Source organism: Colletotrichum paranaense (genome assembly GCF_030867605.1).
Source record: "Colletotrichum paranaense strain IMI 384185 chromosome Unknown Scaffold_5.1, whole genome shotgun sequence".
NCBI classification, from domain to species: Eukaryota; Fungi; Ascomycota; class Sordariomycetes; order Glomerellales; family Glomerellaceae; genus Colletotrichum; species Colletotrichum paranaense.
The window spans coordinates 2445803-2464102 of record NW_026848963.1 but is presented as its reverse complement, the minus strand read 5'-3'; the positions used below and the strand labels follow the sequence as shown (position 1 = coordinate 2464102).

General features: G+C 53.7%; 8 protein-coding genes across 8 annotated transcripts; 3 read left to right on the top strand and 5 right to left on the bottom strand.

Moving 5' to 3' along the window:
• Window positions 1–454: 454 nt before the first annotated feature.
• CPAR01_07221 (uncharacterized protein) lies at window positions 455–754 on the top strand (the record flags this gene model as incomplete). The annotated part of the gene is made up of 1 exon (XM_060491491.1): window positions 455–754. One exon carries the CDS (start codon window positions 455–457, stop codon window positions 752–754), a length of 300 nt encoding a protein of 99 aa, XP_060350365.1.
• A 454-nt stretch (window positions 755–1208) lies between these two features.
• On the top strand, window positions 1209–2185 carry CPAR01_07220 (transmembrane alpha-helix domain-containing protein; the record flags this gene model as incomplete). The annotated part of the gene is made up of 3 exons (XM_060491490.1): window positions 1209–1551; window positions 1611–2101; window positions 2171–2185. The coding sequence occupies 3 exons, from the start codon at window positions 1209–1211 to the stop codon at window positions 2183–2185; spliced, it is 849 nt and encodes a 282-aa protein (XP_060350364.1).
• A 1818-nt stretch (window positions 2186–4003) lies between these two features.
• CPAR01_07219 (uncharacterized protein) lies at window positions 4004–4555 on the bottom strand (the record flags this gene model as incomplete). The annotated part of the gene is made up of 1 exon (XM_060491489.1): window positions 4004–4555. A coding segment is annotated over one exon (552 nt), but the record flags the coding sequence as incomplete, so codon positions are not given.
• A 159-nt stretch (window positions 4556–4714) lies between these two features.
• CPAR01_07218 (HET domain-containing protein) lies at window positions 4715–6415 on the bottom strand (the record flags this gene model as incomplete). The annotated part of the gene is made up of 2 exons (XM_060491488.1): window positions 4715–6164; window positions 6201–6415. The coding sequence occupies 2 exons, from the start codon at window positions 6413–6415 to the stop codon at window positions 4715–4717; spliced, it is 1665 nt and encodes a 554-aa protein (XP_060350362.1).
• Window positions 6416–6988: 573 nt separating this feature from the next.
• CPAR01_07217 (MYND finger) lies at window positions 6989–10745 on the bottom strand (the record flags this gene model as incomplete). Its single annotated transcript, XM_060491487.1, has 3 exons — window positions 6989–10416; window positions 10467–10517; window positions 10574–10745. The coding sequence occupies 3 exons, from the start codon at window positions 10743–10745 to the stop codon at window positions 6989–6991; spliced, it is 3651 nt and encodes a 1216-aa protein (XP_060350361.1).
• A 753-nt stretch (window positions 10746–11498) lies between these two features.
• CPAR01_07216 (uncharacterized protein) lies at window positions 11499–13759 on the top strand (the record flags this gene model as incomplete). Its single annotated transcript, XM_060491486.1, has 2 exons — window positions 11499–11554; window positions 11614–13759. The coding sequence occupies 2 exons, from the start codon at window positions 11499–11501 to the stop codon at window positions 13757–13759; spliced, it is 2202 nt and encodes a 733-aa protein (XP_060350360.1).
• Window positions 13760–15057: 1298 nt separating this feature from the next.
• CPAR01_07215 (uncharacterized protein) lies at window positions 15058–15513 on the bottom strand (the record flags this gene model as incomplete). The annotated part of the gene is made up of 2 exons (XM_060491485.1): window positions 15058–15245; window positions 15315–15513. The coding sequence occupies 2 exons, from the start codon at window positions 15511–15513 to the stop codon at window positions 15058–15060; spliced, it is 387 nt and encodes a 128-aa protein (XP_060350359.1).
• Window positions 15514–16906: 1393 nt separating this feature from the next.
• CPAR01_07214 (enoyl-CoA hydratase/isomerase) lies at window positions 16907–18050 on the bottom strand (the record flags this gene model as incomplete). Its single annotated transcript, XM_060491484.1, has 2 exons — window positions 16907–17501; window positions 17611–18050. 2 exons carry the CDS (start codon window positions 18048–18050, stop codon window positions 16907–16909), a joined length of 1035 nt encoding a protein of 344 aa, XP_060350358.1.
• Window positions 18051–18300: the final 250 nt, after the last annotated feature.

Here is an 18300-nt window from a genome sequence, read left to right as displayed (position 1 = left end):
CCCCCGTTTTCCCTTTCTTCCATCCCAGTCTGTTCACAACTTCACCCCCGTCTCTGCTCTCTCGCTGCCTATGTGCCGCTGTGAAAGCCACGGACGTGTGGCCAGGGGACCCCTTGGCTGTTACCGAACACTGCTGCAGGGCATGTCCTAGAGTCGAGGAGGGTGTCCCACTGTCGAAAGTTACGCGTGTGTGCCCTTTCGAGCTGGAAAAGTTGTGCACACACCAGATGGCAGAACGGGAAGCCATCCCTACCTTTGCCTAGACCTGCCCTAGTTTTCACTATTCAGTACTCGTATGTACACTACACACTGCACATGCCTACACTACCACCCTCCTCAAGGCTCTGTGGGCACGGGAGACAGAGCCTGAGAGGACGGAGGCAGAGACCAGAGAGAGAAAAGAGGAGTTGGTACTTGTGGTATTCTGGGTCTACACCCTCCCGAACCCCCCGGGATGCCGCAAAGTGGACTCCTAATTTCGCTTTTCCTCCTCATCTCAACCCACTCCGTGCTCGTTTCCCTCTTTTCAACAAAACAAGCCGTTCCCTCCAATTCCACCCGCTGTCACTCGTTCCATTTCCTCCCCTCCCCCCCAAGTCTCTCCCTCTTCCATTGCCTTGCCTTGCCTTGTTACTCATCTTCCCAATCTCGCCAAGGTCTCCTCCTCTTTTTCCCTTGTTCATTTACCCTCTCCTTTCAATGTCATTTACTCGGTGATATCCTCTTTTTTTGCCAGCAAAAGAGAACAACGTGAAGGAGAAAGAACAAGAGGCTTCGTAAAAGCCCAAACCAACTCGCGAAGAAACCATTAGGAGGCCTGTTTGTGCCCACACATTCTTTAGGACTCGCCTTGTTTGCCGCACGACCCGAACACGGTCCTGCTTCGACCGATACACTCGCTCAACCCTCAACATCATCATCATCCAACCCTCCTCCGATCGATCGAATCACGATTCTCTCGACGGATACAACTTATTAATCGAACTGGGTGGAAAATCGAGAGGACGCTGCTTGGATTTCGATATCTGGGAAAGCATTCGGTGGCCGACTGAACCGCACCGAGGCAACAACCCCTGAGACACGTCGACAACCCTCGAACCCGCAAGACCTGTCATCGTCTTCGAGTCCTGGAATCGATTCGAGACCGCACCTTCATTCAACCTACTTTTCGTTTCAACGCTTTCGTTATACCCCCCTCGACAACCATTATGAAGTACTCAGTAGCTGTTCTGGCCGCCGTGGCCTTTGGCTTTAGCTCAGCCCAGACTGCCACCACTACGTCAGGATATCAGAAGCCCAGTGAGGCCGCGAGGCCAGGCGCCATCACCAACCACGGATGCTACAACGCGTCATCAACGACATGGCAGAAGTACCCCGTAGAGAATATCAGTACCGGATCATGCACGTTAGAATGCCAAACTAAGCAGAAGAAGAATGTCGCCGCTATCAACGGCGAGGACTGCTACTGCGGTGACTCGTACCCGCCAAAGGTCGACGTTGTCGACGACAAGAAGTGCAACTTCCCTTGCCCATTCTACCCGGAAGAGGCTTGTATGTTACCCTACGTCTCGTGGTTCAACTTTTGAAGTAATGGCTAACCTTTGTGAAAGGCGGTGGTGTCGAAGACATGATGTACTACTCCGTCTTCAACACGGGTCTCAAGCTCGTCGTTCCCGATGAAGACGTTGCAACCACCACAACGGCCGCAGCCACCACCAAGGCCACGACAACAACCGCCGCCAACGGCGTCGTCTCAACCGTCATCGAGACCCCCGTCGCGACAACATCGGCCGCGGCAACCGAGACGCCCAAGAAGAGCACCAACGTCGCCGGCATCGCCGCGGGCGTCGTCGTCGGTGTCGTGGCCATCGCCGCCATCGTCGGCGCCGCCTTCTTCTTCGTCCGCAGGAAGCGCAACGCCGAGATCGAGGAGGAGCACCGCCGCAACGCCGCCGTCAACGCCTTCATCGGCGGCTCCAAGCCGCCCAGCAGCAGCGGCGTCTCCATGTCCGACTCCCGCATGGATCCTACCCTGGCGCACCGACGCATGAGCGATGGCAGCATTGCCGACAACCAAGATTACTCGCGGAAGATTCTCCGAGTAAGTTTATGAGAGATGAGATGTTTTAAAATGAGATGAACCCTGAAAAAGCTAATTCCCCTCATCAAGGTTACCAACGCATGAGCACCTCACATCATGACGACAAACGACCTGAAAGCCTGTCCTGGGGCTTCTTTGAATTACTTCTTTCTACACAATTCTGGCATCAAAGGCGTTTTGTGGTGTTCAATCTCCCGACGCTGGCTTACTCGGGGGCGTCTTCCGAAAAAAACGACCAGTGTCGTCGGATTTTTCATTTGTATCATGGTGTAGGGTAAACATATCTTGGGAAATTACGATATGGGTTTTTGCGTTGGATACATCTATCAAATCTCTCTTGTTTTTGGACACAACCATACACAAAAAACCCGCCCTTTCGGCCACGACCTCCCTCCCTACGCCGTCCACTCCTTTTGCAACTATCTACAATTTAGACAACTTTTGGATATCACAACCAACCTACCAACCAAACGGGGGGCTTTCGTCCCGAGACATTTCCCCTTCTACCCCCTTACCTACCCTCAAATTACGACCCGCCACTACCACAACACCAATACCTTTTTTTAAAAACACGTCACCCGGTCCGCCAACCACTCACCACCTACACTGGGTACTTTCGATTCTACCGATGGGAAGGGTTGGCAGGCCGAGATCATGTTCATCACAAAAACACGGCGGCAGTTGGAAATAAAAACCTTGTTGAACGACATTCTATGGAAAGAGTCATAACGGAGTATAGTGGCGTAACCCCCCTTCCCATCTTGTGTATAGTAACCATGGCACCTTCATATTATGAACGCGAAGGGGCCTACGCCTTGGGAGGGATTATTACACGGGCAGAGAACTTCAATATCATCTTGGATAAACCAGCTTTGGCCCTCCCTTGGAGTGTGCGCGTGAGAAGAGGAGAGAGATTTGGCCAACTTGGGCTCAACCCGATGGAAGCAGGAGATAGGAGGCTGGTGCGGGAATTCTTTTTTTGAGGTTGATACAGCGTGTTCAAAGTTAACTTGGGTTATGGAAATGTGGCGTAGTAATCGAGCAAAATATCCAATGACCTCACATTTCATCATTTTGTCCCTTCTGATCGCATTGACTTGAACGAACGGCCGTGAACTTGCAGGAGGACAAGATCCGACTGCCGCGTCTAGTACACTGGGCGTTCTTCCGAGCGCCGCCTCCGAGCTCCGAGCACGCGCCGTTTGTGTGTGACCCGGCTTGAAGAGAGTAATGCCCGACGAGGTCACCTGACATTCTACAACGGGACTGCAGCCTTTCTCCCTACCTACTTACTACTTCATCTCCTCCCTTGCAGACTGGAGTAAGGTAGTGTAACCGACTGCCAACTCTCGAGCCTGCCCCATCCCCAGCCTCCTGCCAACATTTTTCAAGCTTGGGCAACAAGACCATACCTTGTTTGCGGGCTGCCCGATGGGGGGCAGGATACTTGACCGAAAGGCCTCCAGCACGTGGGCATTGAAAACTGGGGGGAGGGGAGGGAATAAAGACAAAGATTGGGATTGGACGTTGGCTTGTGCTTGCACCACTGGCTATTCAGCGTTCAGCCTTTTCCTGTGGTTTTAGTGTGGGTGCGCTGGGGAAAGAAAATTGGGGATTGGTGTGTGTCAAGTTTAGGCCCCTGACGATCATTTTTCGGGATTTTTTTCTCTGTCCTGTTCTTTCTTGGTGTGTGTAGTCGGTCCGTTTGTGTGGTGGTGAACAGTACCTTTTTGGTCGAGTAAGCGGTCAACGAACGCTGATCCTTGGTAACTAAAACCAGTCACATCACTGAGACTAGCCGCCCGAGGTTGATACATGGGAAGCGAAAAAGAGAATAACTTTCTTAAGCTCTAGTATGTTAGATCTCAAGTCGTCTCAATTGTGTTGGTTGGTTCTTGACTTCTAGCGTTCATGGTGTCTTCGGACAGCGTGCGGTGTGTTTTGAGGGGACTGGGTGGATGAGAAACAAATGGGCGATGCGTCGAAGCCTGAAGGGGATGTCCTTGACGATGATGATGCCCATTCATCCTCTTCCAGTTCTTGGCCTGGCGCCATTTTCAGTGTCTGAGTTGAAAGTGTCTTCCCCCACCCTTGCTTAGATCTTGTTGATTGGTCTTGCGGATGGCTTGTCGTTGTTTCAATAGTGACGAATGAGCATATTCGGCCTTTTTGGGGGGCTGGATATCGGGCTGAAGTCTGACCTTCTCGAAGTATCGGGAGTTGCGGGCTCTTTGGTAATGACAACAGGGCTGGCCGTGGAGACTGTGGAGATCTGCAAAGTTGTGGACATCGCGTGGGTTTCTTTTCTGGGGATCGTTGAAGTCTCTTCCCGTCATCTAGGCTCCTCGTCCGAGTGCATTCAGTCTGGTTCCGAAGGAAAAGATGACATAGTTGCTGGGCTTTGGAGGCTTTGGAGGTGGTCCTGTGCTGCTTGATGCATGTACCGACGGGCAGTGTGATTTTCTGGTACCGAGTACGGATCCTTTTCCAAATGCCGGGTCTCGCGGTGTAGTATCCGGACGCTCGGTATGACGTCGTGATGGGAGTACGGGGGCATGAAACGTCGTTGCTTGTCCTTTAAGTTGACGAGGGCTGGAACGATATTTGGTAGCGTCATTTGTCTGACATATATCGTATCAGGTCTGCCATGGGAAGGAATGGAAGCCCTTTTTGCTCCTGTACCCTTTGAGGCTCCTTGAGATATTTGCAAGATAGTATAAGGCGCATCTTCTCATCCACCTCTGCTGTGACTGTTACATCAAAAGAGAATTGGCCATGACAGCAGGTAGCCCGGGCAGACGACAAGTTACTAGGGGAATAAGGTAGCAGGGAACGCTTGTACAACCGCATGTCTGTTTCCGACGAAGAGGTACCCTTAGGATAGACTATGCCCTCCTTCAGCTCCCATGGCCAGTCTGGGACCAGGAAGAGCTGAACCTCAGGCGGTCGATCTTTGACCTTGAACAGAACTAGACAGATGATGACATTCGAAGGCAGGGCGCTCAAGGACAACTTGATGATGCCCATAAATTCTTCAGCCTGGGCCTCCCCCACGAACCCCCGATAGACGGGGTTCCAGAGGAAGCTGGGCTCGGCCGCGAGAAGCTTGCCACATCTGCTGAGGCAGTCTCCTGGAGCCCATTCCAGCTTGAAGAAGTGGCCCGGCCGCTGCTCGAGTCTGCGGCTCTCTGAGGCCGTGACCGTCTTCCTGACGCACACGTCGATAAAACTGGGAAATGACGGCCCATCGCTCTCATACCGGCAGCGCCCAGGCGTCGCGCGGACCCAGCCCTCGGCGGTGAAAACTAGGCCGATGTAAATGCTATGCTGATAGTGGCACTTCTGGCAATTCCCTTGCATCAAAAAAGGGAGCAGCCAAGTGGCGCTTGCGTCCGTGTTCACGCCTAAGACGTAGGTAAATCGGACGCCTTTGTTGGTGATGGAGAATCCATTCCGGTCTGATGTGAGTCGATTGCATCGCATGTAATTGCCGCAGAATGTGAACTCCGCTAGTTCTTGGGCAAACATGCCTCTATACCGCTGATTATCATCAACTGCTACCCAGGCGAATAGCGACAAGTCATCTGTCTCCTTGGCAATCTCTTCTTGGAGTCGCTGAAAGGCTTTTCTGCCCTCGCCGTAGATCACGGGGATGTGGATGTCGAAGAGCCCAAAGAGGAAGTAGGCCCGATCCTCGACATGGGTAGTTCGGCGATGCGCTGCCCATGACATTTTGACGGCAACGGGAACAGCCGATAGTTCCTTCCCGAATGTCAAGATATCGATATCGATGTTGGTTATCGTCGATAGACGCCCCGACCATAAGTCTTTGGAGAACCTCAACTTCCACCCAGCATCGTAAAACTCCACAGCGGCCGGCGCGATGAGCTCTTGCAGCGTCCAGCCGCGAGTGAACCACTTGCACCTAGACAGATCGGATATCTTATGGATCCCAGGCCCAGTACTGCCAACTTCCGGGCGGAGATCCGAGAGAAATACCAAGCAGACCTTCGCCTCCTGGTACCATCGAAACATGGAGTTAATGGCTTCGCTGAGCTCGGCGCTGCTGGACTTGTCGATGCAACAGGTGTCGATTCACGCGTATCCCAGGCCCTTCTCCTGTGCAATCTCACAGGTCTTTGCGACCTTGTCAAAGCCTGCCTTGCTTTTCGTCGTTGACGCCACAGCGGTGGAGGACATCTCCTGAAAAGAGATCTCGCCGCTCTCCCAAGTGTGCGAGAGTATGGCATAGTCGATTTCGGAGGGCTCCGCGAAGCTCTCGAGGGCGAGGGTCTTCGTATTGACAAGCCACATGACTGAACAAAACAGAAGTTTTCTCAACTAAACGCTTTCGAGACGAGCGCGGAGGGTAACGTTGTCGTCTGCGAGATGTGTTTTGCACGATGTCCTCCTGTTCAAAAGATGGCTTCTCAGCTGGGAAAAGAGGGGAAAGAAGCTGAAAGATGCCCGGTCCAGATTTGGAAGTGTAGAAGGTCAGGATACGCGACGCCATTGGTTAGTCGACATAGCCTGCATGAGCCTCCCGCGATTGATCCACGGAAGCCTTGTTGCAAAATCATCATACGATCGTCCCTTTTGTGAAAGTTTCTGTTTAAATTGACACCAGTAAGCACGTGAGGCCGCCTTATTATTACATGGTGACTGGAAATGTCAGCAATGCTCGCGGAAGCATACTCGACCTACCTCAAGCCCAAGATCCCTCAGGGATAACTTCATACATGAAAATTGGAAATTTCATCCTGAGCTGTCGCCGACGTAAATGTTCACAGTAGGATATAGCACTGGAAGGGGAGAGAATTGACTGAACGCCAGCGAGAATTTGGCAAAAGAATCCCTGATTCTTGCTCAATCGCCACTATGCCGAGTTTACTTTTGATACGCCTCGCTTTCCTTGCACTCGCCACGATGCTTTCGCCAATCCTTCTTCTGGCAATCGGCACTGCAATACTTGACATTCAAGCAGCGCATACACTTCTTCAGAGCGGCGCCGTTCGTTGGCTCCTTGCCGCAGTTGGTGCACCTTTCCTTAGGCGGCGCCATACCATTAGCGCGATAATCCTTGTATTTATTCGTGTCCACAATCTCCTCCACAAATGGTACAGCGAACGTCGGGCTGATGGCAATGCGGGTGGCGTATTTGGACGCGGTGTCCCACTCTGGGAGCCCGATGAAGTTCGCAGGGAACTGTCCGCGGCCGCAGGAGCAGAGGACAGGCTCACTGGGTTCCAGCGATAAGGGTATGGTGGCGCCGGCCTTGCGGTACTCGCACGACGAATTATGGTTCCACGTCCGGGTACGCTCGGCCAGGGCAGGGAGGACCTTCTTCCAGAGGATGAGTTCCTCGTCGTTGACGGTGACAGAGGCCATCTCGAGCTCTCTCAGAAGCAGAAGGAATGGCTCTACCTTCTTGATAATGGGGAGCGTGAATGGTAGGACTGCGGCATCGAGGACGACGGAGGCAGAGGCAGCATCGAGACGGAGAGCGGAGACGAAGAAGAGCATGTGAATGCCGCCGCGGTCCGGATGGTTGAGACAGAAGAGGCCAGTTTGGCCACCTTGTTGACCCGTGGAGAGCATAGTCATGGTGAAGATTGACTCCTTAAAGTTGACGCGGGGCGAGGGGGCGAGGTCGAGCCTGCTGGCGTTGATACGCTCGCGCAGTGCCCTCTCACGGACCGAGAACTCGAAGGAGAGGAGTGTGTTGAGGAAGGGAAGCTCATCCTTTTTGGCGACGTCGATGATAGGGAGGCGGTCGAGGTTCAAGTGCGGGGTGTTGAGATCGGCTGGGGTGTTTGAGAGACCTCGTGCAAGCTGAGTCGGATAGACAAAGTCGGTGAGTACTGTGTTCGTTTCTGGATCGCTGCTAGGTTCGGCAAAGGGGGCAATGACCTCGACGTAGGCGGATGTACGAGCGATGCGAGTTTTCGCCTTGCTGGCGTCGATGAGAGCGGGGAAGGTGAGAGGATAGACAAGCTCCTTGTCACCAAACACGACGTTGATGGTGAAGGGAGACACTTGATCAAGGGTAATGGGTAGCTTGTCACTAAGGAATTTCTTGCCCTTGGTAGACAGGATATCGAGATGTCCAGTAATGGTTTCGATTCTGTCCTGTCTTTGTGATGCGTTTGCGGTGAAGGTCGATTCTGTGTCCGTGCTCTTTTCGAAAGCAATCTCCGCGACAAGTCCCGCAGCTTCGGAAGCAGCCGGATACCTTGTCTGACCGGGCATGTACTGGGTGATGAAGACGCTGTCCTCGTCAGCCAACTTAGCCTGGAAGATTCTGAGTTCGCTACCGAGAGTCTTGCTGAAGACAGCGATACTTTGTGCAGAGCTCAGGACCTCTAGGCGGACATAGGAAGTTTTGCGTTCCACCTGCAACGCCGCAGCAGAGACGTAGAAGGTTGCGATGAGCGGAGATTTCCCAAGCCAACCTGCTGGGTCTGCATCGACGGTGACCGAGAAGTCGCTGGTGTCACGGTTACCACTGGATTTGACGGTCCCAAAGACAAGCTGTACCTCGTCGTAGAAGTTGTGCCACTTGTGGTTGGCGTCTTCACCAGAGACCAATGAACCTCTGATGGTGGGAGAACTGATTTTGGCTTGGTCAGAGCCGTCAAAGACCCGCGCAATCTTCTCCCGCGGGACAACGAGAGTCACGGCCACGACCTCTGGGACTGATGTCCAGGAGTCGAACCCGCCGAGGTTACGGTTAGGCTTGATCTCTGCCCGAAGCCAGTCTTCTGAGTCGACCCCCTGCGTATGCATCTGCACAGACAAATCTTGTCTAAGATTCCCTGTGAACATCAGGCTTCTTTCAGCGGATATTTTCTGGAGCAGAAATCCGCAAGTCTTTCCAAAATTGTCGACAGATAGACGCAGCTTGAGGTAATGGAGAAGGGAGACGAGGGTGCCCCGGTGGAAGTGGGAGTAGGCCGTGTTGCGGATAAGTTGCGTGACGGATGACTTCGAGATGGACAGAAGCTTCATGGGGTTCTCGTGTGCGAAGACCTTAAGGTAGAGGCTGAAGAAGATGCTGGCTAGCGCTTCAGATTCGATTGCGAGAGGCCCAGAGGCGTTGACTCCTGAGAAAAGCTTGCTCTGTTTCCATGTAATTCGACTGTGCACTTGAGCCACTTCGTCGCCTTTCGCCTGGATGCTCTTGGTGCTCAGACCGATCAAGATCTCATCGACGCTTGAAACGGCAGTGGAGTTGGTCCAGTATTCGACCGCGCTCGCGCCTACCAACAGTGATATCGTGGGGCCGTGGCCGTACAAGAGGGTATCAAAGGCCTCTTTGGCGGTATTTTCTCTCTTCAAAAGGGTTTCGGTGAAGACAGCCGACCAGGGGTGGGGTGTGAGCAGAGGTAGAGCCGACATGAGAATGTTCAATGTGCCAAAGTGGTCTGCGAGGTTGGATGTGTCAACGGTGTCGAATGCGATCGGAGCTGTTGACTTGGCGCCGTACACATCTTGGTCCAAGGACAGGACGCGGGCATCGAATTGGCGACGGTAACATCCGGCAGACGTCTCCTTGGTGACGATTAAGTGCTGCAGAGTGTGGCAGAACGCAAGGGCTTCACTGGCGGTGGAACGGATCACCAACTTCTTCCCACGAAGAAGAGTCCCACAGGCAGTCGCCCACTCTCGGAATTGTGTCTTTGCGGCCGAGAAAATCCTGGTCCTCTCATCCTGTTGATCAGGCTTCAGAGGAGACTGTTCGGTCAAGGGGATGAAGGCCGCAGCAAGATGGAAGCCGAGGACGGGGTCAGTTCCGTAGTGCAAGAGATGGTGTTTCGACAGCGAGGCATAGAAGAGGGGGTTTGGGTTGCTGACGGCACCGTTGGGTGTAGCGTCGGCGGACTCCCAGAACTGCTGAGAAGCTTCGGTAACTTCCTGTGCGTTTTTGAGTGCAGCAGGAGCAGCTGATCGCAAACCGGTGAAAGCTACAGCGTTGCCGAAGGCAATTCTCTTCATCTCAATGGAGTGTTTGAGATTAGCAGTCAGGGCTTCGGAATTGGCGATGACATTGTCGGACGCAGCGGCATTCTCATAGCTGATCCAGACGGCACGAACGTCGTCGAGGGTGGCCTGATCACAGAAGGGCAAGACTTTGCCGTATGAGCTTGATTTCCACGACTTCAGCGACTCTGATGCTTTGAGAAGCTTCTTGACTTGAGATGATAAGATGTGTAGGTCTGAGCTGTCAATGTGAAGGTTGTAGTACAAGTTCCAGGGGGTATTTCCGGAGACATTGTCATTGTCGATGAGCAGAGAGAACAGAAAGATGTTGCGTGCTTCGGATTGTCAGCAAATACTCATTGGCGGATGCAAACTTTGAACATACCCAGAATAGCTTCATCGATGTCATTGACTGTGATATCCAGATTGCGACCAGCTGATGGCGAATTAGAAAGGTGGATGTGATTTCACCAGGACCTATGCAGCACTTACGTAGTCCAATCTCATTGTAGGCTGTGTAAACGATGTTCCTCACATCGCCGCAACCAAGTAGTAGTAAACTGGCATCGACTCCATTAGGCAGGTTTTTGGCTAAATTGATGGCCGGTGTATTGCCTAGCGCATAGAAGTAGGAGGTCGAGTTGGCAACAGTTGGGGTGAACATTGTGACTGAAAGCGAGCCTGGGAAGACCCAGATGACGTGAAAAATGCTCGATGATGAAGATAGAGAGAGAGGAGCATGGAGCACGGTCTCTATGTGCTTCAAGGTGTTAGAATGCCCCTATGAGGTCGACGCCCTACCACAAAAGGCTTGCCCGACGTGAACAAAATAGCAAGAGGAGGGGACGAATTGTGGTCTCAGACCAGCATGCAGTTGGTAGGTCAAGGAGGAAAACTCCCAAAGTGAAGAAGATGAAATCTCAAGAGATGAAGTAATGTGAAAAGGAAGCTCAACTTGATCTCTCTTTCCTCTTTCGGCTTATTCAAGCGAAAGTCGGGCAGGACGGAGGCACACAGTCTTGGTGACGAGGTGAGAGCTCTGGAGGGGTCGGTGGCAGCTGGCACCAGATGGACTTGATTCCTTCGTTATGGTTACCCGTGCTGACCGCCCTCACTAGCCACACTCTCTGCCCGGCAGAAAGAGCAGGTGGAGGCTTCAGCCACTCCATTTTGATGCTTTTCGCGACGCCCATCGCGTTTTTGTTTCCCAGCTACAGCACTTGGGGAATCAACGTGCAGCTTGCGCAAAAGTCCACGCATATCCATCACTGCGATTTTAAACGGCCGGGCGACAAACTCTTCCTTTCGATCCACATCAATCGCTGTCGAGTCAAGCGAGGGCTCTCCATCTACACGCCGCCATTCGCGACGCTTACTCGAGGCCGAAGCTCAAATTCAACTTCACATCTGGGCAGCTATGGCCCCTCAGCCAACGCCCCGTGTCCGGCGCACGTCACAAAACACACAATACACGTATGTTTGAGAGGCAGCTCTGGAAGCTACTTTCAAAGAAGCGCGCTGACAGGCTTTAGCTACAACCTCTCGAGACGGATCAACGATGTCAAGACCTACCCTGTCCAGTCTTCCCAAGGAGCTACGATCCTCCTTTATGGCCACGACAATGGCATTACAATAATATGGAGAGGTGGACGTCGCTTCAGGCCATCGAAGAAGCAACAAGCAAAACCTGCCAATGAGAAGCAGAATGGTGCTCCAGACGATGCCGTAATGATCATAGACTCCGACGACGACGAACCACCAGCCAAGGCAGGCAAGGCATCAGCGCCCTTTACCGACAAGCCCGAATTCGAAGATTCCGAGGAGGAGGGACCTTACCCTGAAATCATCCAGACTCTTGACCTCTCTCTTGGCACATCTGTTTTGCATCTTGCCGTCCTGCCTATGACGCCATGCTCTGCGGAAGATGCTGCCTGGGGAGGAGCCGATGTTTTGAAGGAAAAGATGGTGTTCACGGTGGCCTGCGCAACCAACGATGTCTACGTCGTGACCCTTCCTCTTACACCGCCGAGTCCCGAGAGCAAGGCACGCCCTGAGCTCATGTCCAACCTTCTGGCTGGGAAGGCTGGTTCCGGTCAATGGGGAGAGAGAGTCGTCCTTCTTGGCGGCCAATACAAACGGAGTGAAGGCATTGCCATGTCATTAATCAGACCCAAAGCTTCCTCTAGCTCCGATCGGATACGAGAGCAGACCGGCGCATCAAGTGCCCCGAAGCCTCGTCTCGTTGTCGCCGCACATACCCGCGAGGCATCTGGCACTCTCCGTCTCTGGGATGTGCCTCTTGACGTCCAACCCGGCGAAGCCAGTGCCCGAATCAACCCATTCCAAGCCGAATATCTTCCTAGCCCCCTCTCCAGCATCTCATTCAACCCGACGCATCTTACACAGATCCTTACAGTAGCCTCTTCGCACGCTGTTCGCATCTACGACTACGCGCTACCCTCTTTTCCTCCGGATGACCAAGCCACCGGGCCATTCCCTAGCCAAGGATCCTGGCTGCTCTCTCTGTTCCAGCCATTCACCCGCCCTACGTCGACACGCAAACCCATCCTTGACGCCGCATGGATTTCTCATGGCAGAGCTGTCCTCGCACTGCTCGCCGATGGCACCTGGGGTATATGGGATGTGGATGGTGCTAGCCCGCTAGGCGCCTCGATCATGGGAAAGAACAGCTCTGGCATCAAGGGTGGCGCAATCACCGCCTTCAGTGCTACCGGTCACGTTGAAGGCACAGGGCCGTTGAGGACAACAGCAAGCGTACCGAGGTCCAACGGCAACGGCGAGTTCGTACCTCTGACACCCCACAGCCGACGTGACGCAGCAGCTTCGCTCAGTACCGCAGGCTCACTGGAAAGGCTTGTGTCTGTCAGAGGCGGTATTGTTGTGACACCCTTGCCCGGCAGTGGCTCAGGCTCTGGCTCCGCTGATGAGAGCGTTGTGCTTTGGATCGGCGGACTGGATAATGTCTCTGTCATCCCCGCCGTCTCACGCTTCTGGGATGCCCAGCTGCGTCGGAGTTCTGGTGGAGGTGTGAACCTGTTCAGCGGTACTACTCCAACACGAATGATCCGTTTGCAAGATCTGTCTACCGGACTTCTCGGAGAGCGCTGCTGTGGTGTGGGTGCCGCTGTCAACTTTGCCAGACTGAAGGAGAACGATGGGGGTCTGCAGATTGAGGTCCTCATCATGGGCGAGAGCCGATTGGTGATTGTCCACGAGTCCGAGGACACCCCTGGCACCAAGATCGGAACGGTTGTCTCAACCCGCCGACGTCTCTTTGGCGACAAGGGCAAGCCAGAGCCACCGAGCGCCATTATTGTCCACCCTCGACCCGATCAGCCCCGAAATGTGTCGTTCAACCTCAGCGTTAACAAGACTAGAAGTCTGCGCACGAAATCGAATGGCCGCGATAGCATCGACGTCGATGATCCGACACACGACTTCACGCTTCCCATCGGACGGCCCAAGTCCGGTTTCGGTTTCGCCGACACGCTCAACGCCGCCGCAGATTTACAGGATGACGTTACGACACGCGATGTCGAGGTGGAGATGTTGGATATCTTGGAGATTGATCAGGCGTTGGAGGATCTGGATCACGATCGGGGTAGCGGAAGGAAGAAGGTCTTCTTCGAGGAGGATCAAGACCGGTCGTTCCACTAATGTTTGCTGCTGACGAGACTTGACTAGACGAGACCAGAATGTACGATACCCCATGGGCCGTCCCGGCAACCGACCCAAACCTTGCGAGTTCCTGGCACGAGCCAAAGTCAACATCAATTTCGTTGTGCTATATCTGTGAACGTTCTTCTTTTCCCTTCTCTCTCTCAAGAAATCATTCGCCATGGCTTTTCAAAGACCATGGCAAATCCGCACGTCAAGGTGGAGCGCAAGGAGAGATTCATCCTTGATCCAGCTCTGTATTACGAGCGGTACATTAAACAGACCTCCATATCCTCTGGGACATTTCGGATCCGCAAGGCACAAGATCGCTCAAGATGAAGTGTTGCCGGTGGAAGAAAGACTCCATGATGGGATGTGTCGACGCCGACGGTTTCTACTTTTAAGGACAGGGACTTTTATGGGTGGGGGCGGGTGGTTCGGTCTGCGGATTGACCATTTGCTCTCCCGGCCTTTTATATCATGTCATCCTGCTATCTGCCTTGATTCCTTGACTCTGGTCTTTGACTAGAGGACGATGGGAGGGGGCGGAGGGTGTCAGGGTTGGGAGGTGGTTCTGTCGGTACATTTTTCCATGCTGTGCTTTTGATGTTTGCGTGATCTTGATACTGCTTTTCGACTTGTGTCTTGCGTGATCCATAACGTCTTTTTTGTGTAAGGCTCAGAGCCTGGGCATGTGTACCTGCTAGTCCTATATGTTCGAGTCGCATCCAGCTCTGATAAGCCTCAAGTAGAGCATCATCATCGATACACTAAAGTGGCATGTCCCGCTGTTGCCTCTCAGTGTGAATGGATGCGGCTTCACATGACTATCTTTGTACTTCTGAGATGCCATTGGCCAATGATACACATTGCTTCGACCATCGGATATCTTGTATTAAATGAAGTGTTGCGACAGCTGGCGAGGACCTAAGTCTTCGAAAAATACAAGGATGCTCAATAATTCATTACACGCAACATGTCGTAAGTTATTGTTATTGGTGGATTAGCTGGTGGGCACGATTTGGAGAGAGATGGCAATTTGGAGTCACGTTGATCAGCGAAGCAGTTCAGAATGTGTTGTGATCAATCGCAATATTGATTTGACCTTGCTAAAACGCCCCACGGAGTCACCCTCGAACCCCTTTCCATGCTATGAGGTAGTAGTGGTAGTATACAAGTAGGTCGCACGTAGGACATTTCCAGTCCAGCGGCCTTTCATAACGCATGCTCAGACATTGTCGTCATACATCTTTCCTTCCCGGAACTTTTTGTTGGAAGAATCATTGAGTGTGGGAAGTTTACAGGTTCTTCTTGACCTGGTCGGCGGTACCCTTGGCCTTGCCAGCAAGCTCGTTGGCCTTGCCCTTGGCCTCACCCTTGAGTTCCTGCGCCTTGCCGGCGGCCTCGCCCTTGAGTTCCTGTGCCTTGCCGGCGGCCTCGCCCTGGGTGTTGGGGACGTTCTGCTTGACCTTTTCAGCGACGTTGGCTGTGAAGAGGATATGTTAGTATCGTGTGATCATGTGGGCGTGGAGCCAAAGAGGCGAGAAGAACATACCACCAGCGTTGATACCATCGACGAGCTTGTCGCTGACCTTGCGGTCGACAGTCTTCAGACCATCCTTGACGGTCTCTGTTGCCGACTTTTGCGCGGCAAAGGAGGTGGTGAATGTTCTGGGGGCAGCGACGGCGGCTCTGGGGATGACGCGGGGGACGGTGGCCAGACGGCGGCCGGTGGCTTCGATGAGGAAAGACATTGTGATGTGTGTGTGTGTGTGTTTGGTGGTTTGTGGAAGGTTTATCAGTGGTGATGACGAGTCGTCGTTGATTCGTTTGAAGTTTTTGAGGTGGTGATGATGTTGTGATGAGTAGTAAGGTAGAAAGGGAGGTAGATGGAGTAAGAGGTGCAGAGAGCTCAAATATGAAAGACAAGAGGAAACCCGGAAGGAGCTACCCCTCGCTCGCGTACCTCCCTTAGCTCACTACGTACTCTCCCGTCCCAGTCTGTGTCTGCGTCTCCCATGGCGAGGTGCGGTAAAAGGGGAGCTAGGCCCGAGTTGAAGCTGAGCTACGTATGAGCTACCCGTGATGTCATGGTGTTCGTCTGTTGAGGCGAAGTGGAAAGGGTAGTAGGCGAGCAGTAATTAGCACTAACACGGTCTGGAACACCCGTGAATGCACCGACCCGACTGCACCCCAGGGCGGCAACTTCCCCCCAAAGCTCCACCTGCACAGCGTAGGCGCACTGGGCTGGACCCAAGGAGTACGAAAAAAAGAGGCGCTATGACGTCCCGGCAACCACCAAGACAATTGTATCACACCTACATCATCGATTGCGGACCAATCCCTCCAGTCTCCAGCCCGCTTGACATTTGATCCAATGCACGTTTGATGCAGACTGCCGTGCTTTTGGGAGTTGGTACATGTACTGTCTAGGTTCCGATTTTCGATCTCTCTGCGCGGAATAGGCGGTTGGGACTGGGGAAGATGACGCCATATCTACTTTCGTTGGCCTGGCCTTCATGAGACCACTAGCTGCCTTACCTAACACCAATCTCTCTGCCACTGTACGCATTACTTTGGGCTGTTTGCATAACCTCGGTCTTCAACGCTTGAATAGCTCTAATCTGGATAGGGCAGGGCGGAATGAAGAGAAATATCTAGGTAGCCCAATGTAAGCTGGCATTCTAGGCTAGGTAGGCATTCAGCTTGGTAATCGCTCCTTTCACATGAGCCCCAGCTTCAGTCCTAGTCTACATCAAGTCAAGCAGTACCTTCTTAGAGATTCCCCGCCATGTTGCATCTCGATCCCATCCGTGCCGCACCTGAATCCACTACCGGCACGGATCCGAGGTGGGGCTTATGAGCCCTCTTCACCCGACATGCATATCGGAACTTCCTCAAGTTATCTATATGCCCTCAGTCTCTTGGGTGATCGATTGAGCGAGAATAGTACATCATCGTCAGAGAATAACTGTCTGATCAACGAACATGGCCGCCGCATCTATATCACGATAAATCTCGCGTTGCTGACACTCTTCCAGCTAAGCTGATCCATCTCATCATAGTCTCGAGACTACATTCAAGCAATGTATGCCTAGCTCTCATATCTATATCTAGACCATAGATACGCACAAATACTACACAGCCTTACTGGCCCTTGAAAACAGGCTTCCTCTTCTCCTGGAACGCCTTGAGCGCCTCATTCCGATCATCCGTAGCAACAACCCGCTCATACATCTTATTCTCAACCTCCTCCCTCGCCCACGCCACAGCCTGAAGTCCAGCGCGGATGGCAATCGGCCCGCCCTCGCAAATCTCCCCCGCCAGCCTCACGCTCTCGCTCAAAACCGCCTTGCGCGCCGCCAGCAACACGCCCTTGTCCTTGTCGCCCTCGCCCGCCTTCTCCGCCTCCTCGTGCGTGATGTCCACCAGCCGGTCCGCGATGCCCAGGAAGTAGGCCTCGGGCGCGGAGACGCGGCGGCCCGTGAGGATGAGATCGCGCGCGCGGGAGAGGCCGATGAGCGCGGGCAGGCGGTGGGTGCCGCCGGCGCCGGGGATGATGCCCAGGCGCGTCTCGGGGAGGCCGACGAGGGCGTTGGAGGAGAGGACGCGGAAGTGCGTTGAGAGGGCAAGCTCGAGGCCGCCACCGAGGGCGATGGAGGAGATTGCCGAGATTGTTGGGATTGGGAGGTTTTGGAGGGAGGTGAAGGTGGAGCGGAGGTTGTGGAGGAACTCGTCGGTCCTGTGCGGGCTCACGTGTTAGCAGCAAGCTCTTGTTCGAATCTCGACGAGATATCCAATAATTGGCCCTCGGCTGGATTTGGGGTTCATAGTGTGAGGGTACAACTTACTCTTCCTGTGTGAAGCCCCGCCTCTCCTTCAAGTCCGCGCCGGCGCAGAAGCTCGTCTCAACGGCGCTGGCGAGGATGAGGGCGCGCGTAGGGCCCTTGACGTCTTTGCCGGCGGCGCCGCCAAAGATTGGCTGCGGCGGTATCTCGGCGCCGGTCTCCGGGTCATACTGGGCGTGGACGGCGTCGACCTCGGCGCGCAGCTGGGAGAGAAGAGCTTTGGAGAGGGCATTGCGTGCCTTGGGTCTGTTGAGCTCGAGAATGCGAATGTGGCCGGACCCGGGTGCCGGGAGCTGTGTGACGGTGATGAGCGGCTGGTTAGAGTCTGCGGCCGTCGAGGTCGAGTAGAAAGCTCCGGCTACTGCCGCCGGGGATCTGGAGGATGCGTGTGTGGTGCGCGGGATGCGGACTGCGATCCGGAGGGGAGCGAGACGGGGAGGCATTGTGGCGGTTGGGATAGACTGCAGTGAGAAGCGCAAGCAGAACAAGCCAATGGAGTAAGTCCGAGATCGAAGACGGATTTCAATCGCGGTGATGGGCGTTGAACGATTTGCAGAATTCGATGTCGACGTTGTGCCGGTAGAGCTGGAGGTTATGCCGAGGACAGCAACCGGGAGCAGAAGCTCCATTGGTGAGCATGCAATGACGTTCGCACCAATTCGGTTTTGCTCGGCTATTTGTGGAGACCTTTGC